Source organism: Monodelphis domestica, chromosome 2, assembly GCF_027887165.1.
Source record: "Monodelphis domestica isolate mMonDom1 chromosome 2, mMonDom1.pri, whole genome shotgun sequence".
In the NCBI taxonomy this organism is placed as follows: Eukaryota; Metazoa; Chordata; class Mammalia; order Didelphimorphia; family Didelphidae; genus Monodelphis; species Monodelphis domestica.
In genome coordinates, this window is record NC_077228.1 from 237,795,117 (window position 1) to 237,813,859 (window position 18,743).

At 38.3% G+C, this 18,743-nt stretch overlaps 2 protein-coding genes across 6 annotated transcripts in view; both read left to right on the top strand.

Annotated features, from left to right (window-relative positions):
- USP36 (ubiquitin specific peptidase 36) overlaps positions 1-18,743 on the top strand; it is a 231,280-nt gene that overhangs the window by 55,206 nt on the left and 157,331 nt on the right. The window lies entirely within an intron of this gene.
- Positions 12,061-18,743, top strand: part of CYTH1 (cytohesin 1) — a 251,399-nt gene continuing 244,716 nt past the window's right edge. For 4 of the 5 annotated variants that reach the window (XR_008916451.1, XR_008916453.1, XR_008916454.1 and 1 more), the window contains exon 1: positions 12,065-12,253. Coding sequence is in view for 1 of the 5 variants with exons in the window: in XM_056817397.1 (XP_056673375.1) it covers positions 12,235-12,253 (19 nt within the window). In the remaining 4 variants the exon portion in view is untranslated. Of the gene's footprint in view, positions 12,254-18,743 lie in introns of all 5 variants that reach the window. The other variant, XM_056817397.1, reaches the window with a different exon arrangement.

Here is an 18,743-nt window from a genome sequence, read left to right on the forward strand (position 1 = left end):
TATATCTTTGCCCACTGAACTACTGGTTTCCAAACGTTTTTGACCACACACCCCTATCAGTAAAAAATGTTTGAGCCCATTATGTTTATATTTACTTATTTCTAAAATAATATGTTCTAAACTAACACTAATACAGTATTAAACAAAAATAGAAATGTTTAAATTATGAGATAAAGATTTAATCCTTCATAACTCATCCATGCCTACTCATCATCTGGTTTGCTTCTCTTTGCCCCACTCCAGTCAGAGGTGGGGTTCTTTCTAGTTACTGCCCAGGAGTCCAGGGTCTTCCCCTGAGGTGTGCTTGCTATAACCATGGGATAATCTTGGCAGAAGGTCAGATATGCTGGGGGAAAGAGGAAGATTTTCCCAGTGGTACTTGGAAAGTTGCTTCTAGGATGTTGGACTCAAGAGGGGGAGGTTAGAAGATTGCACTGAGGAAGGACAGAATTGGGGCATAATGTTTGGAGCAAAGGATAGATATTGGTGATATTGCAGACAAACCCTGTGTTACTATGGAAAGGGTTACTTGCAAAGACTTTGGGGTCAGGTCACATCCCCATCTTTGAAGAGTAATTAGGCCATGCTACATATAAACACTATTTTTACTACCAACTACATGAATAGTGCACATCATCAGTGCACTCACATTACATTTTGGAATGTAGAAAGTTGATAGAAAATAATCTAAACATTTGCTGAAGTGATTTAATTTTATTTTAATAAATGTCCACAAGTTTTTCCCTAATTACGATTGCTGAAGTGACTTCTGACCTGCATGAAGGAATCAGGGATGTCACCATGAAATTTAGGCTACCAAGGAATCTGGTTATCCAGAAGGGTCACAATTGCAAAAAAAAATTAGGCAAATTCTCTTCTACACTATGTAAGAAGTTAGTCCAATGAAGTCAGTGAGTCATGTAAAGGGTACAGAATCCAAGTTGGGCAAAGGAATAGTACTTCCTTAGCTTAGGTGGTTCTGAGCCTACACAGGTATTCATTGTATCCACAGGGAGGTTAGTGGACTGTTGGTAAACTACCTGAATGGAGTTGGGTAGAGGTGCTCACAGATGCTTAACCTTTTTATCATGTTTTTTTTGACTAAGGTTAAAATTTCCTGTCCTTCCTTGTAAGTATATAAACCTAAACTTGATTTGGCTTTTGTTCTAGTCACTTAGCATTTCTTTGTGTGTTGGTTAACTGAATCGAGATCACTCAATAACTATTGAGCTCCTATTATGGACCCTCAACCCTGTGTTAAAGAAGTTTAAGACATTTCTTTAAGGAGCTTAAAATTTTATAAAAAATTAATCTGTAATATTTTTCCACAGTTATATGATTCATGTTCTTTCCTCCTCTCCTCCCTCCCCCTTCCTGAATCTGATGAGCAATTCCACTGGGTTTTATATGTGTCATTTTCAAGACCTATTTCCGTATTATTAGTATTTGCACTAGAGTGATCAATGAAAGTCAACATCCCCAATCACATTCCCATTGAACCATGTGATCAATCATATGTTTTCTGCATTTCTACTTCCACAGTTCTTTATCTGAATGTGGACTGCATTCTTTCACATAAGTCCCTCAAGATTGTCCTGGATCATTGTGTTTCTGTTAGTAGAGAAATCCATTATGTTCAATTGTGCTACAATGTATCAGTCTGTGTACAATGTTCCTCTGGTTCTGCTCCTTTTGCTCTGCATCAATTCCTGGAGGTCTTTCTAGTTCACATGGAATTCTTCCAGTTCATCATTCCTTTCAGCACAGTAGTATTCCATCACTATCATATACCACAATTTGTTCAGTCATTCCCTAATCAATGGACACCCTCCCCCTCCCCCCCATTTCCCACTTTTTTGCCAATACAAAGAACGCAGGGTGTAGCTGGGTAGTTCAGTGGATTGAGAGCCAGGCCTAGAGATGGGAGGTCCTAGGTTCAAATCTGGCCTCGAAACACTTAACTAGCTGTGTGACCCTGGGCAAGTAACTTAGCCCCTATTGCCTAGCCCTTATCATTCTTATGCCTTAGAACCAATATACAGTATTGATTCTAAGATGGAAGGTAAGGGTTTTTAAAAAAAAGCACAGCTATAAATATTTTTTGTACAAATATATTTTGTATAAATATTTTTCCTTACTATCCTTTTGGGATACAAATCCAGCAGTGGTAAGGCTGGATCAAAGGGCAGGCATTCTTTTAAAGCCCTTTGGGCATAGTTTCAAGTTGCTTTCCAGAGTGGTTAGATCAATTCACAACTCGCACCAGCTGTGTATTAGTGTCCCAGTTTTGCCACATCCCCTCCAACATTTATTACTTTCCTTTGCTGTAATGTTAGCCAATCTGCTAGGTGTGAGGTGGTACCTCAGCAGTTTGATTTGCATTTCTCTAATTATGACAGATTTAGAACATTTTTTCATGTGCTTATTAATAGTTTTGATTTTTTTTATCTGAAACTGCCTATTCATATCCCTTGCCCATTTATCAATTGGGGAATGGCTTGATTTTTTTGTACAACTGATTTAGATTTAAAATTTGATTGGAGGGATAGTACAACTATGTGGAAAATTAAATACCAATGCAAAAATAACATACATCAAAATGACAAGTGGTAAAGTGAAAAGGATAGATGACCATTTTTCAGGAATACTTTTAAGGAAAGAGTTTTGTATTATATGTTAAGTTGAACCATAAGCAGCATCCAAGTTTTCTTCAATCTTTCAAATCTGCAATTTTACTCACTTTTGTCTTACCTGATGTCTTTATCAGATTGGGAACTGGGATTCTCTCAAACCTCTGAGTTTTAGGTTATTCTTCCCAACTAGTCCTGAAATATCATTCAGTCTGATTGTTCATATCTACTGAGCATAGTTGTAGAACTGGCATGCACCTTATAGGTTACCTAGTCACCTTTTTATTCTACAGATGAATATTAAGGCTGACTAGCCCAAAGTCATACAGTAAGTGGCATACAAACCTTTGATTCCAGCACATTGTTGGCTTGAACTCTTGCATAATGTCTTATTTAAAGGTAGTGGTGTTTTGTTTTGTTTTTTAAATCATGGCTCAGAATAGACCAGAAATTGGGAGACCTGTGTTCTATTTCTAACTCTCCATCTCAATTTTTATGGTTTCTCAGAAAAAGAGAGGGAAAAAAAAGCACTTGTTACCTAGTATGTGTTGTATGTGGGATTTCTTTTTCCCTTTAATAATATTTTCCTCAATTATACACTGTATGTATTAATGTTGTCATAGTACTGCCTTTCCTTTGAGGTGCTCTTGGCAATTAAGAGAATACATTTGTAAACTCAATTTAGATCTAAAGGATAGATCTTGGTTCATAATAAATACTTGCAAAGATGGAATAGGAAAGCCATATTCTTTTTTCTCAAACCCTGAGGGACCACAATGTGTGGCACTACAGTGAGAAGGTGTAGGTAAGAAGGAGATAATAAAGGACTGGTGAGCCTGCAATACTGAGTACCTTTGGAGTGGTAGGCAAAAGATCTCCTGGAACCACAAGCATATAGAGGAAATAGCTACCAGCATGATTCCCAGTGCCTTCAACACTAGATTACCAAGGAAATACCTCCCTGGTGAGATCATTCTATTTCTAATTGAGCCATGATTTTTATCTCCCAGTGAAGAGCTCATCTACTTAACATATTCTTTCACCTACTCTAATCTGGATAACTTCCTAGTTTTCCACTTAGGGCTTACTATGATAAAGAAGCTTACTAGCCATTTATGATTTTTTATGTGCCAAGTGTTTGTGGAGATCAGTCAACCTGGTGAGAATAAACTGTTACCTTCTCTTTGAGAGTGATTATGGAAAGTGGTTTTTATTTTTACCAGTATTTAAGGTGTGGTAGATATAATTCCCTTCTTGGGAAGAGTCCACAGAGGCAGAAATTAGTCTTTCTTAGCGAAAGAGTAGGGCAGGTCAAGAGAATCTATCTCTGCCACACTCAAGACAGTTTTATGTTAGAGACATCCACATCCATGAATATAGGCTCATCTATAATATGTATGGACTAGGAAAGAGTAAGTCCAAAGTCTGATTATACTTTTAATTTAGTTAATACTTAATTGTTTAGCTCTACTTAACCATTTCAGCTTTGGTTACTATATCCTGAATGTTGAGACTCATAAAATTATTCTAATAACTGTTTTTTAAACTTACTTTCTGGCTTAGTAACAGGGTCACACTAGGAAGTGTCTGAGAAAAGATTAGAATTCAGGTTCTCCTAACTTCTGTGCCATCTAAGTGCCCCCATAACTATTTTTCAAGATTGAAATTTTTAGAAATTGGTAATGTACAAAGTTGCCCTTTTTCATTTTCTATTATATTTTTTTGTGTGTACAGTTCTTCCGTATGGCTATGGTTTGACACTTCCACTAAGATAGCACGTTCTGTAAATCTTGAAAATCTAAAGGAGTTTCTGGTCTGTAACCAACTTATTGTATCTTAACTATTCTCTCAAAGACATCAGCATGCCTTGAAAATGTGATGACCTTCATTGTATACACCAGTTGCTCTCCTTGCTACTTTCTCTAAGCCAGAAGACATTTTATTTTTCACCATATGAAGCCATTTGAGAGAATTAGAGCATAAGCTAACACAATAACTACCCTATTTGAAATAAGAACTTGAACCTTGGAAGGAGACCAGCTGGAACAGTTGGTGACAGCTGGATATAATCAGGTTCCATTCCAGTCTTGCAGTGGCATTCAAATTTAAGTGGAACAAAGTAAAATAATTTGATTATACAACAAACCTTAAAGCTTTATATCTTTTAACAAACTTTTAATATTCAGTATGTCTTTTTGCTATAATCACTTGTTTTATGCAATTTTGTTTTGTTTGATATGTTATTTCTTCATGAAACCACACTTTTATCACATTGGACTTAGCGTATCTTTCACAAACTACCCATTTTTCCATGTTTAATTTTGAAAATAGCCTGCAGATTTTCAAATGGAATTAAATCACTTCAGTTCTGAGACCACTGAAGCAGTTTCTCTCTCTCAGATAAATTTCTTAATCTTTTATTTGTGGCATTGTATAAGAGCATGTGTAGTATTTTATTTCATTTATCAGAAATCAAAATTCCTATTGAGACTTAGAAGCCCATTGAAATGAAAAATCCTTAACTTTTTTTTTTGTTTGTTTTGGGGGAGGAGTATATATTTTGCAGTTTGAAGATGCCCAAATCTTAAAGGCTCACCTGGACATTTCTGATGGTTTTAGCATAGCATTGCATGACACAATGAGTTTCATCAGCAAACATTACCTTTTATCAATCTTCATTACTCTAATCTTTGTGTTATCTTGCCCATGATGAGCATTTTTTTCCTTCGTATCAACAACCAGTGTTTTTTTTTTCTCTTTGTCATCTTGCTGGTCTTCCAGCTTCAAAAAGCTTATATGGATTTTGTAGAGGAGTCAGTAACAATTTTTCTACGTGCTACGTCCATCTGGAGGACTTTTCTTGTTCTCTAAAGATTACTTAGGCTGTTGTCAGCAATATTTTTAGTTTTTCATTTTCAACTGAGCTTTCCCTTTCACTTCTTGAAACCTTTCTATACCTGATTATAAAATAGCCTTTGCCATTTCTCTTAAGAGGCCCTGAAGTGTGCTCTAAAGAACTACAGCTCTTGAAGATTTAACTAGGGAGAATTAAAAATCTGACACCCAACTGACAGAAAACGATCTTAGGGTAGAGAGAGAAATTTGGTTTTATCTTTATCTGTCTGGTGTCAGCTGTAGCATACGTACATACAACAATTACTATCACATAATGAAATCATGTCAAAATTACTGCTTGTCCCAAATAATTTGTACACTACTGTGAGATACTAAAAGAGGACAGTTAAAAATCTTAGAAAGGAAACTTGAAAATCATCTAGTTCAATCCCCTTTACTTGAATCCAGTGAGAATTGATGGCTTTTAAAGCAAGGTGTGATTCCCAAGTCTTAACATAAATCTGTTTCAGATTTACTTATTGCCAGAATCCTGAGAACTGTTCTTACTTTCCATTTTCAATTTCTAGTTTCAAATTTGAGAAGCCCATTCATGCATGCATAGCTTTTAGGCTGAGCTTCTGGTTGCCATTTCTATTTATTTTAGGACCCACTGGATGCAGGAATCCTACCCTAGTGTAACCTTCATTCTATTTTCAACATAGAACAGTTTCTTCCTATTGTCTTGAAAGTATTCTCTTCCCTGCCAATCTTCAAATTCCTCTCAAGAAATTAGTCATAGGGGTAACTAGGTAGCACAGTGGATAGTTGCTTCAGGCCTCGAGTTGGGAGGACCAGAGTTCAAATTTGGCCTCAGATACTTCTTAAGCTGTATGGGTACGTCACTTAACAGAATTGCATAGCCCTTGCCACTCTTAGAACTGATACTAAGACAGAAGGTAAGGATTTTTTTTTTTAAATATTTGGGGTTCTTGGCTAAACATACTAATAAACCTTGTCTTATTTAGTATACAGCTTAGTTGTTATTTGGTGACATTAAGTTTTAATTATTATCCAACTTAGATTTTTTAAAATGAAGTAAGAGCAGGTCAAAGAAGATGAATACAAAAGTGTCATGGTATTGTAAGAAGTGTTGGAAATACTAAGTTTCAGAGGTTAAGAAAGGGGCTTTAAACTAGAAGAGGATCAAAGAAGGGACAGCACTTGTGCTCAGAGCATTCAGGACAATAATAAACAAAAGGCAAAGCTGCTTAGTTGTTACTTTGCTTTATTTTCTGTGGAGTAACTAGCATTATGAGGCTCAAATGGACATAAAACATTTAACATATTTAAAGGACTAGACAAATGCCAGTAATAATTATTATCCTATCTTCATCTGGTCTCCAGTCTGATGATGACTTTATTCCCTGAGCCTTGTACCATACTCCTGCTGGGCTCAAGTTTATAGAGCAATACAGAAATCTGCTGGTAAATGTTTAACAAGACTAGGGGTGAGGGTGAGAGTGTATGAACATATACTTTGAAGTGTTATTTGAATCTCTTGACACTTTCTTAAGTCTAGACTATCAACAAAACCATAAATCAGAACTGGCTTTGGCACATTCTTGAAAATAATGTTCATCATGGCTAATAGGGGAATGGATTACCAAGATAAGAAAGCATCTAACTGCTCTTGATGACTTGGAATTCTCATCTGGCCCATATAACTATCTTTGTGTTCTTAATTAACTTTCTTTTTTATTATGAAAAATCAATGAATATTTCCATTTCTGTAGAGCAGAAAAAGATTATTAGATATTATAATCCAAACTTCCATTCTGTATAGTATGTTTTTTTTTTAAAGGATATAGTAACTTCCTGACAAGACAGCTGACTCTTTGAGAGGCAGACTACCCAGCACCCACATACCTATTTTTTTAAAACCCTTCCATAGAATCAAAGAGCAATAAGGGCTAGGCAATGGGGGTTAAGTGACTTGCCCAAGGTCACACAGCTAGGAAATGTCTAAGGCCAGATTTGAACCTAGGACCTCCCATCTCTAGGCCTGGCTCTCAGCAGCTGCCCCCACATACCTATTCGAACAAAATTCTGAAGTTATCACTAGACCAAATGAAGATTAAGAAGTCCAGTGAGAAACTATGCTAAGTGACTTCTGTCCTAGGATTCACAAAAAGTTTGCAGAAGCCCACAGGAAAAAAAGATATTTTTTCTGCCAAACAAGCTCCAAGTCAACAGTGATGGGATAAGTTAATTCTGTAAGGCCCTGTATACAGTGGCAAAAAGAGTGGAGGAGTTCCTCCATTCTCTGAGAAAGCACTACATCAGAGATCTTAGAAATCTTGAAGAGATTATTAGACAATAAATCGGGTACCAGTGGAATGCCAATAGCATTCTCCAGTGGTTAGACCAGGACAACCTAGGCCCAGGTGTCCTGGCTCTGGCACAAATCAGAGAAAACACTGACTAGTATCAAAAGTGACTGAAAAAGAAAAATATTTGATAAAGGAGAGAATAACTATAATACCTGCAAGAAGAGAACGGAAAGGGAAAAAATGGATTTTCTACAAACATTTCATGAATAAATACCCAGAAGAAATCAAGAGATTTTTTTAAAAAAGGCTCTGGAGAAAAGAATTAAAAGGAACAAACATTTCTAATTAAAAGACCAAAGAAGATTAGGAATCTTGAAATACAAATAGAAGAGTTCAGAGAAATTTAGAAAGGTAAATTTATTTGAGCAATTGTAGAGGGCTACATGATTTCTCATAAATGGGACATGAGAAGAATATACAAATAATGGGGGAGGGTATAGAAGATGGTATCAGATAGCTTCACTCATTTCAAATGGATCAAGGATATTTTTGATGTAAAATTACATCAAACTTGCCCTTTTTGATATAGTCCTCTCCTTTTCTCTCATTCCACTTAAAGGGGGCAAAGGAACAACTAGAAGTTAAGTAAATCCTTTAAAAGGAACTAGAGCATATAGAATTCATTGAAAGGGACACAAACCCATATTCTTAAATTGTTCCTAGAATTGTATCCCCTATACAAATAATAAATGTCAGAGGGAGGATTTGAACCGAGGCTTCTTTTGATTTAAAATACAAGCCACATTGATTTTTGAAAGAGAAAATTGTGCCTGACTGATTTATTGGAATTATATGAGTTGGTGTAAATAGGGATGTAGCTAAAGGAGAAATGGTAGATATAATCTATTTAGATTTTAAAAAAATGTTGGCCAAGGTTTCAGACCAAAAGCTATTGAAAAACGGAAATTGTCACCACTCACAAGGCACCCACCTAAGTTCAAGACCTCATTAATTCTTGTCTATACTTACCATAATAGCCTTTTAATTGATCTCCCTGACTTAAATCTCTTTCCTCTATAATCTGCTACATAGATGCCAAAATGATATTCCTAAAGCATAGGTCGGACTATATCAGTCCCATGCTCAGTAAAGACCAATGGCTTCCTATTATTTCTAGGATCAGAAACTTTTTTTTTTGTATTGAAAGTCCTTCAAAAGTAGGTTTAAAACATTACTATCCTTGATGATCTTTTTGGTTTGGACAAACTGGCTTACAGTATTCCATCACCTTTGCACAGACTGTCCTTTTCTGATTCCCTTCAACTACTGCCTCCCTCCTCAAATTATGTTGTATAAACTTTACGTGTACTTTGGTATATGCTAATTTTGTACATAACATTTATGTTTAAGTTGTAAATTTTTTTTACTATGTGACCCTGGGCAAGTCACCCTCTGTCAGCTTCAGTTTCCTTATCTGTGAAATGGAGATAATAAATGCACCTATCCTGAAGGATTGTGAGGATCAAATGAGATAATATTTGTAAACCATTTAGCTTAGTGTCTGGCACTGAGTAATAGCTATATAAATGCTTAATCCTTTCCTTACCACTTCCAATCATTTAATTAGGACATCTGGGTCAGGTTTATCTCATTCTTCTCTAAGGCTTCACTTGAGTTTCTTCCACCATCTCCCTCTCCTACCATCCCCAGCCCTACCCCCTTAGAATATAATCTCTTTGGAGGCAAGGGCTATCTTTCTACTTGTATTTATTATATTCACAGTTCCTTGGACTAGGCAATCACACTATAAGCACTTAATAAATGGCTTGTTGATGGACTGAAGTTGTTAAAAAGGTGAGAAACAAATGGATTTCAAAAGGTTTGGTTAAGTCTTCCAAGGGGTCACTGGTATAGTGCAGAGGTATCAAACTGACTGTACTGCTGCTCTATTACTTTCTTTCCAGTGCCTAACAAACCAGATAAAAATGTAATTGGAAAATATTTAACAAAAAGAAATGTAATACAACACAGATAATATTAACATGTGATTTTCTATGTCACCATTGATAGAATAAACCAAGCATCCCAATCTAGAGGAATCACCAAGTCTTAGGGTTAGAGGTCCAGTTTTCTCCAGTGGAGAAAATCATGAAACCCATTTTGATTGAATCTACTACAAATTTGTCTTACACAAACTCCCTGGGCTCTAAGTTGTTAGGCAATCCTACTATACTTGTCATCAACTCACTATCTTACTCTCCACAGAGGTCCTTTCAAACCTATTCAAGCCTCCTAAGGTTGCCCTAGATCCCACCCTAACAACTGAGAACCTTGCCTCCTATTTTACAGAAAAAATTGAGGCTATTCACTTGGGGCTCCCTTTTCTCCTCTCTCCCTCATCACTTATGCACTCTTATACCTTCTGCTACTTTCTCCTCCTTTATTCCTGTCTCACATGATGAGGTGGCTTCACTACTTAGCAGGACTAATTCTTCTATCTGTTCAGCATTCCCATTTCATCCTGTCTCCTTCAACAGATTGCCCCCTCTGTCATCTAAACAATCATTTATTTTCACCCTCTCTCAACTGGATCCTATCTAATGTCTCCTCCATTCTTAATATTTACTTGATCATCCCATCTCCAATAAATATCTGGTAGGTGTGGCTAAACTCTTGAAAAGGCTGCCTAAAATTGGTTCTTTTACTTTCTTCCTTTTTAATCCCTTATAATCCAGTTTCTAAATTCTTCATACTTTCTCCAAAATGACCCATGATCTCTCTTCACTGTCACATCTAATGGTGTTTTCTCAATCCTAATCTTTCTTGACCTCGAAGCAGTCTTTGACACTGTGATCACTCCCTGGTCCTTGATATGTTCTTGTCTCTAGGTTTTTCAAGACTGATTTCTCCTAGTTCTACTTCTCTGACCACTTCAGTCTCTAGCCATAACATAAGTAGACTCAGGGATTCTGTCCTTGGCTCTCTTCTCCCTCAATAGTAAGTACTTCACTTGGTGATATCCACTCCTATAGATTTAATTATATCTTTTGTTGAGGATTCTCAAATCTCCCTAATCTGCCTTAACCTCTCAGCTTTTTCAATTTCCTTTCAGATTTCTTAAGCATATGTCCAAAACTCAGATCCACAACGTAGGAATTATCCCTGACTCCTCACTATCTCTCACCCCAGCCCCGCCTTGAACACCAATGTGACCTTTGCAACATCAAGTACATCCCCTTCTTTAATCTGACACTGCCACCACTCTAGTATAGGTCCTTATCACTTCAGGCCTTGATTATTGCAAATCTGCTGCTGGTGGGTCTGCCACCCTCATCTCTTCCCATTCCAATCCATCCTCCATTAAGCTACCATAATTTGCTAAAACAAGTCTGACCATGCTCCTCTCTTACTAGAAATTAAGTGGCTTCCTATTGCCTCACAATCAAATACAAAATCTTCTGTTTTGGGTTTGAAGCTTTTTCATAACTCAGTCCCTCTTAACCTTTCCAGTCTTCTTATACCTTACTTTTCAGTGACACTGGCCTCCCAGCTGTTCTTACTGGCAATGTGAACTTGGGCAAGTACCTGAAGCTCTCTCAGTTAACTCCTTAGGATTTATGACTAAGTCAGAGATGGGTTGCCATTTGCAACAGTGGAGGGGATTCCCACGCAGGGACTTATGAAGCCTTCTCTTCCGTAATTCGTGTAAAATGGGGGCGGAGCGAGGCAGTGCCAGTGAGTCTAGCACTCTAAGGTGCCATTCATTCCTCGGCTCAATGCGACATCGCGTGTCAGAATTCGCTCATCTGTCTAGCTGGGATAAACCTAACCTTTAAGCCTGACGTCAGGAAGCATCACTACGCTTGGACGCATCACCGCCCGCTCACGGAAGCCCTGGACACGGTGGATCCAGGCAGGCAGGCAGCCCTCAGCACCCTTGTATTCGTTTTGCGAAACGCTGCTGCCCTCAGGGAATTCCCCCCGCTCCCCCCCCCCCAATTATTTTATAGTGTCAAGGAACAAGAGGGAAGCACCCAGGAACCAGAGAGGCGGGACCTCTCGGGGGTTTTGCGCGCGCGCGCCCCTCCCGTTTGTTGGTCCGCGCGCGCGCCCTCGCGACTCTCGCGCGCCTCCTTTCGTTCCAGCGCTTGTAAGCCAGACGGCCCAGGGAGAGGAAGGCCCGGCGCCCGGGGAGAAGGGGAGGGGCGAGGGCCGGAGGGAGGGGACGTGAAGGCAGTGGGCGCGCGTGCGCGCGTGCTAGCCGTCTCCGGGAACGAGCGAGCCAGCGAGCAGGCAGGCTGGCGGGCGGGCACCTCGGAGGAGGGGCGGGGTCCAGAAACCCGAGCCGGGACCGCCGCTGCCGGCGGGACTGGAGCTGTAGCCGGGGCAGAGCCGGCTCGTCATTGGATCCGAGTCCCCAGTTCTGCCGAAGCGTCAACATGGAGGAAGAAGACTTCGGTGAGTGCCACCTGTACCCCCACCCCCAACCCCCTACTGCCCTTGTCTGCCTTGGGGTTGGGTTTATTGATCAGGGGGCGGAAGAGGAGCAGCGGCGGGGGAGGGGAGTCACCTCGAGGGTTGGCCGCCAGTGTCCCCAGGAGGTCCTCCTTTTCCCGGCTCCTTTCCCGGTTCCTCTCCCTGGCTTCCCCCGTACTCCGGGGGCTCCTTCCCGCCTGCCTCCCCTGACAATCTTTTCTTCTGGTCAGGCGGGCTCTGCACCGCCCGCCTCGAGCTCCCCCTGGGATCGGCGCCCTCTCTGGGGGCCCGTAGTGTGACAGCGCCCGAGTTCCTGCCCAGGACCGGTGGAGCGGAGAAGCCACTGGGTAGTGAGCAGACCTCAAAGACTCCCCGGGGGAGGGCGAGTGCAAGCGGGGCGAAGGGCTTCCTTCCCGGGCTCGGAGTCCGGGGGAGCAGACCCCTGTGGCTACATGAATGAAGCCTTCTAAATGACTGGGACTCTTGTTTTCTTTTGGTACTGGAGAGTTAGAATAGGGCATTTGTCATTTTTTTTCAAATAGGAAATTAGAACATTAGTAATGTAGTTTGTTTTTAATCCCCTATCCACATATCGGTGTTGCTTATCCTGAATTCTTGCCCTTTCTTGTCAGTTTCCGATGTGTGGAAATTTCGTGTGTGTGTGTGTGTGTGTGTGTGTGTGTTCCCAAATCTAATCATTTATCTGGAACAACAATTACCTTGGCAGATGTCATTCAGATTTGCTGGAGTTAGGATTTATTACTGGGAGAACATTGTGAGCTATTTGCGGATTTCAATGATTCTTTTTTGTATTAGAAAATGAATGACTTTTTTTTTGTAGTGAGCCTGTGGCAATATATTTAAAAGGAGAAAAACTTTTACTGCTCGTATTCTTATCTGTGTTCAGGGAAAATTTTATAATTATAGTCCACAAATAACCTTGTGTATGATTTTCTTAACTTCATTTTCCACCCGACTTTTTTCCAACAACTCTGGCCAATACATAAATGAGTAGTTAATCCTAAAATTGGAAAATCATGATTCAATTTTGGGGTCTCCAGAATACTTTGAAATTTAAAGGGTTACAAATAATTACTTGAAATACAGTAAGTCACACTTTTAAATGTAAAATTTGAGGAAGGATGGCGATTGGAAGATCACAGCATAAAGTTTTGTCTTTTAAAAGAAGAGGCAACCCAATGTAGAATGGTTTCAGAGTCAAGTCATAGGTTCAGGTACCATCTTTCACATATAATGGCTTTGTGAATATGAGTAGATCTCTTAACCTCTCTTTCTGTTGGCAGCTCTCAAAGACTAAGTTTCAGAGAAGGTGCTGACCAGAGGAAGTTTTCCTCATTGAAGAGTTTTCTGTGCTAGTGAAACCATAGGTCCAGTTCTCTATCTTTTTTAAGAGAAGTATATACCACTTCTAAAGAATTGTTACCCATCTTGCCTTTCTAGAATATAGTTGATATCCAGCCTGCAAACAACAACAACAACAACAACAAAAACCCAACAGTGAATGAAGGGAACATTTGTTAAATGTAGTACTATATGCATAGTACTACAAAGATTTGGGCATACAAATAGAAAAGCAAGACAGTCCCTTGCTTTTAATAAGTTTACAATTTAAAATATGGAGATGACACATATAGAAGTTTTCTTTTTCATTTTTTTAAAAACCCTTATTCTTTCTTAGAATTGGTATGGATTCCAAGGCAGAAGAATGGTAAGGGTTAGGCAATGGAGGTTAAGTGACTTGCTCAGGGTCACAGAGATAGGAAGGGTCTGAGGCCAAATTTGAATCCAGGACCTCCCTTCTCTAGGCCTGGATTTCTATCCACTGAGAAACATAGCTGCCCAGTGTATAGGAAATTTCAAGTCAAATGAAAAAGTGGTTCTTGAGGTCTAGCAGCAAAGCAAGTAGTAATCCATCTCTTTAATGTCATTTTCATTGATAAAACCATACCTTTTTCTGATATTGAGCCATTTGACAGTGCCAAGGACTTTGGTGACAAGAACTTTCTTTCTTCAAAAACTTTGCTGCAGAGGTGATTGCCAGGTAGAATTTGTATTAGGACTGCTTTCATGGAAAATGGCAGCATTGACCAGTCTTGAAGCAGGTGGTGTTATGCCTAGGGTACTTTGATTTGATGGGGCACCTGTGGCAGTTGGCTGTTGATGGTTGAGGTGGAGATGATGGGTCCCTTCTCCACAGGAGTTGTTATCCTGGGAGATTCTGACTAGACAAGATAACTGTCATAAAGGCTTTTCACTAAAGTCTGTTCACTTTATGTTCTGGAAATCCCCATAAGTATTATTTAGAGACAATTTGCATACACCATAGTAACAAGCTAAGTTATGTAGTTTCTAAATCCTCAGCATATTAGAAGTTGTGAGAAGGCCTGGTACAGGAAGGCACATTTTGCTATCAGGAAGAAGTGAGAACTAGAACATTAAATGAGGAGTCTCATTTAATATGTCTCATGTAGTTCCATGAGAGGGTACAATGACAACCTTGACTAGTTCTAGGATGAGAAGAGACTTTAAATGCTATCTACCCTATTTTACAAATGAGGAAATTGAAGCCCAAAGAAGTTAAATGATTTGCCTGAGGCCACAAAGATAAATAAATAGATTGAAGCCTTTCTATGTGCTAAGTACTGAGAATACACATAAAAGTAAATAAGACTGTCTCTAAAACTTACATTCTGAAAGGGGAAGACAACTAATAAAGGAGTACTGGATAAAAGGGTATTGGAGCAAAGAAACCTGAGAAGGGAAATGGTGAAGCATCTGTAGGAATTGGCAATAGCGCTGTATTTTCCAGGCCAAAGATCATTTGAGGGAGAAGAAAGACAAAGCTTGACCCTTATTAATGCACACACACACACACACACATACACATAATTGAAATATGAAGAGAATGCTGTAGATATAGTTTACAAAGCATTTGATTTTCAGCAAAATAATTTTTATAGTCTTATGCTTTTTCCTTTGGAAAAGATGACAAGATATGGACTAGGTGATCACAAAATTTGATAGATTCAGAACTGGTTAAATGACCAGGTTCAATAAATAGTCATAAATGGTTCCGTGTTGCATGCTCACCAGAGGTCTGTAGGGAATTTCCAGGGATTTGTGGTAGGTCTTGGTCCTTTATAAGCCTGGGAAGACACTTATAGCCTTTATGTGCTCTAGACAACTATCTTAAGATTATAAGGTGGAGAGAAGGGGCCAGCCTGTATTGGTAAAGAGAGTTTCTTTATCTGAGTGTTCCCTAGATTAATGAAAACACAGGTCCAGTGTCTATCTATCTCCCTATATGTACCTAAATTTCAGGGGATGTGATTTTATGTAGTCTAGTATAATGTGCAATAATGAAGTAAATCATAATGTGATTTTGTTATATTGCCAATAAGTTACTAGAAAATGAACATATCAGTTTTAGTTTGGGTATATAAAATTTTATCTTAGCACCTATTTACAGCTTTTAAGTGAAAAAAAGTTTTTTTCCCCCATTTATAAACCAAAAAAGGACTTCAGTCAACCAACAGATATTTACTAAGTGCCACTAAAATAAAAAAAAAAGAAAACAAGTCTTGTTCTTAAGGAGCTATTTTTTTTTTAATCTGGCGATACAATTAAATGCAGTGTTTTTTGTTTGCTTGTTTGTTTTGGGCTGGTTGGTTGGTTGGTTTTGGGGAGCTGGAGTTCATCGTGAAAGGTGCTACTTGAGCTGAACCTTCAAGGGTACTAGGGATTCTAAGAGGCAGATGTGAGAAGAGAATGCATTTCAGGAAACCTGTGTAGAGTCATGGAAATGGGAGATGGACTACTGGATTTTGGAGGTCTTCCTAGCTCCTCCAGGCTATTCTCTCTCTTACCAGATATGAGGAGGTTCAGAGAAGCAACCACTGACTTTACTCAATTTCAGTACTTCCTTCCTGCTCCCCTCCCCACCTCACCTTAAATCCTGTTGCATTGCTATACTTTCTCTCTTTAACTTCTTGCCTCCTGTGTTGAACCTTTTGGTCTCCTGGGACACTGGTTCTAGAAGTTGTTCATTGATTTTCTGTTATCAACAAGATGTCAGGTTTTAATATGCAAGCTAAGAATGTGTAAGGACTGGGAACAAGCTAATTGGGAAGTGGTCTCAAGGTTAAGGAAAAAAAGCATCAATAAAACACTTTTTTAAAAGTGCCTAGAGGTATTTTGGAATTTTCACAGTAGCTCCATCTACTTATTCACTCATTTGTAACTAATTTCCTTTTCCAAAACTAATTTCCTTTTTCAAGTGCCAAAATTCAAGATAAACAAGAACATTTATGTGCTAAAAATATAGTAGTATTTTTTCTCTTTTTTTTTTTAATTGCAAATGTACAGTGAAAGGTAGCATGATTTAGTGGAAAGATCACTGAATTCAGTGGCAGAGAACCTGAGTTTAAAATTCTACCTCTATTAACCAACCAATTTTTTTCTGGGCTTTAGTTTCTTCATCTGAAAATGATGACTTGCCCTTAGCTACCCGTTTTTGTCTTTATTTCTCTCCATCAGAAAACTTTTATCTAGGATTTTAAGTTAGAATCTTAAAGTGTTTTTTAATAGATTGTATTAGAGTCCTTAATGGCATTTTTGCTTTGGCAGCAGGGAATAGTGGAACTTTGGACAGTCATGGTCTACCAGGGACTCAGTTTCCTCATCTGTAAAATGAGGGGGTTGGTCTCTATCTGCCTTCTTAAGTCCCTTATCATTATTGATTTTATGATCCTATGATTATTATTATAGATTCTAAAGGTAGAGCTTGTATAAACTAACATAGGAACTTAACCACTTTTTATAAATTGCTTAAGAATGACTTCATATAAACCTTTCAACACAGTTTTTGTAAGCTGGGCGTGGACACTTTTTATAAAATCTTTACAAGAGCAGATAACTTGAAGTATGTTAAGAGGAAAGAGAATAATTCTTTAAATTCCATCATCCCATTACATAGAATTTTGAAAGAAAAGCTAAAATCTGGCTTAGCTACAGTCTTTCTGTAGTGTCTTTGTACAAAACTAATGACTATGCATGACTGAATTTTAAACTCCTTTATTCAACAGAAGTTCCCCAGTCCTGGTAGGAGACAGAGTCTAACTAAATAATAATTCAAACCATGTGTGTGCTTATATACTTTAATACCTTAGATTTACAATGAATTACTTTAGCCACCAGATAGATATAATTGGGGTTCTAAATGTGTATAAAAGGCAGTATTGGTGAGAATATACCTTCTGTGGTATTATTTAGAAATTTTTAGGGTATTTACTTCAGCTTTAAATTGGGAGAAGTTGGTGGATGCTTTCTTTTTTAGAGTAATTAATGAAAGGGAAGTTTTAATGTAAGAGTCCTTGCTATCTACAGTGCTCATTACAGAAAATGCATGTGCCTCTTTCTTTTGTTAGAGATGGCTTTATCCAGAATGCTATTGGCAACATAATTGTAATTTATTGTCTTTTGAATTTTTACATATATATGTATATTTCCTACCTCAAATGAAAAAGAGGATTTTCTCAACTCTAACCTCTTTACTTGTGTATTCAATCCACCTGAATCCAGTTCTCCTTGTTCTCCTTGTGTTACTTTGTATCAATTTATAAGTCCTCCCAGGTTTTTCTGAATCCAGCCCTTTTGTAATTTCTACAGTAATATTCCCAGACATTTATAAACCATAATTCATTCAGCCATTCCCAATTGAAGGGCACCCCCTGTGTTCTTTGCTACAATTCACTTACTGTGAATATTTTTGTATATACGAGCCTTTTCTCTCCTTTTAACTCTTTTGCGTATAAGACTAGTAATGGTATTACTGGACCATTTTTTTGTTTGTTTGTTTTGAGATATAGGTCCAAAATCTGTAGAATGGTGAGGCATAATAGCCCCCTCAACATCATAACTATACCAGCAATATGCCTGTTCCACTACATAGTCTATAGCAATTGTTACTTTCTTTATTTGTCCCTTTTGCCAGTCTAAAGGTGTGTGGGTGGAGTCTTATATTTCTTTTGATTTCTTTTCTCACTCCCTTATTTGATCAAGTTGTTTAGCAGCATTAGTCCATTGGTGTGCAGGGAGTGCAGGGCACTCACTTTCTTTTTCCACAAAAGGGCCCATCTTTTCTGTGATTACCAAGGGCTATGACAAGCCTTCACTGGATTCAGGGGAAGACTTAACTTCATTACTTTTAACCTGATTCAGCAAGACCTTCCTCCAGTGTCAACAACTTTTGAAGCTTATGGTTATCTTTTTCTTCAGTTCTGGGCTAGATGAAGGGTCTTAGTGAAATTTCTCTTTGAATTTTTTGATTGTTGTTCAGTCTGGAATTCCTTTTAAATCATTGGTAGAGTAAAAGTGGGAGATTTGGGATCCTCTGAACCTTTTTACAGAGCTCTCTTAACCAGAAAATCTACCAATATTTTATTTTATTTTA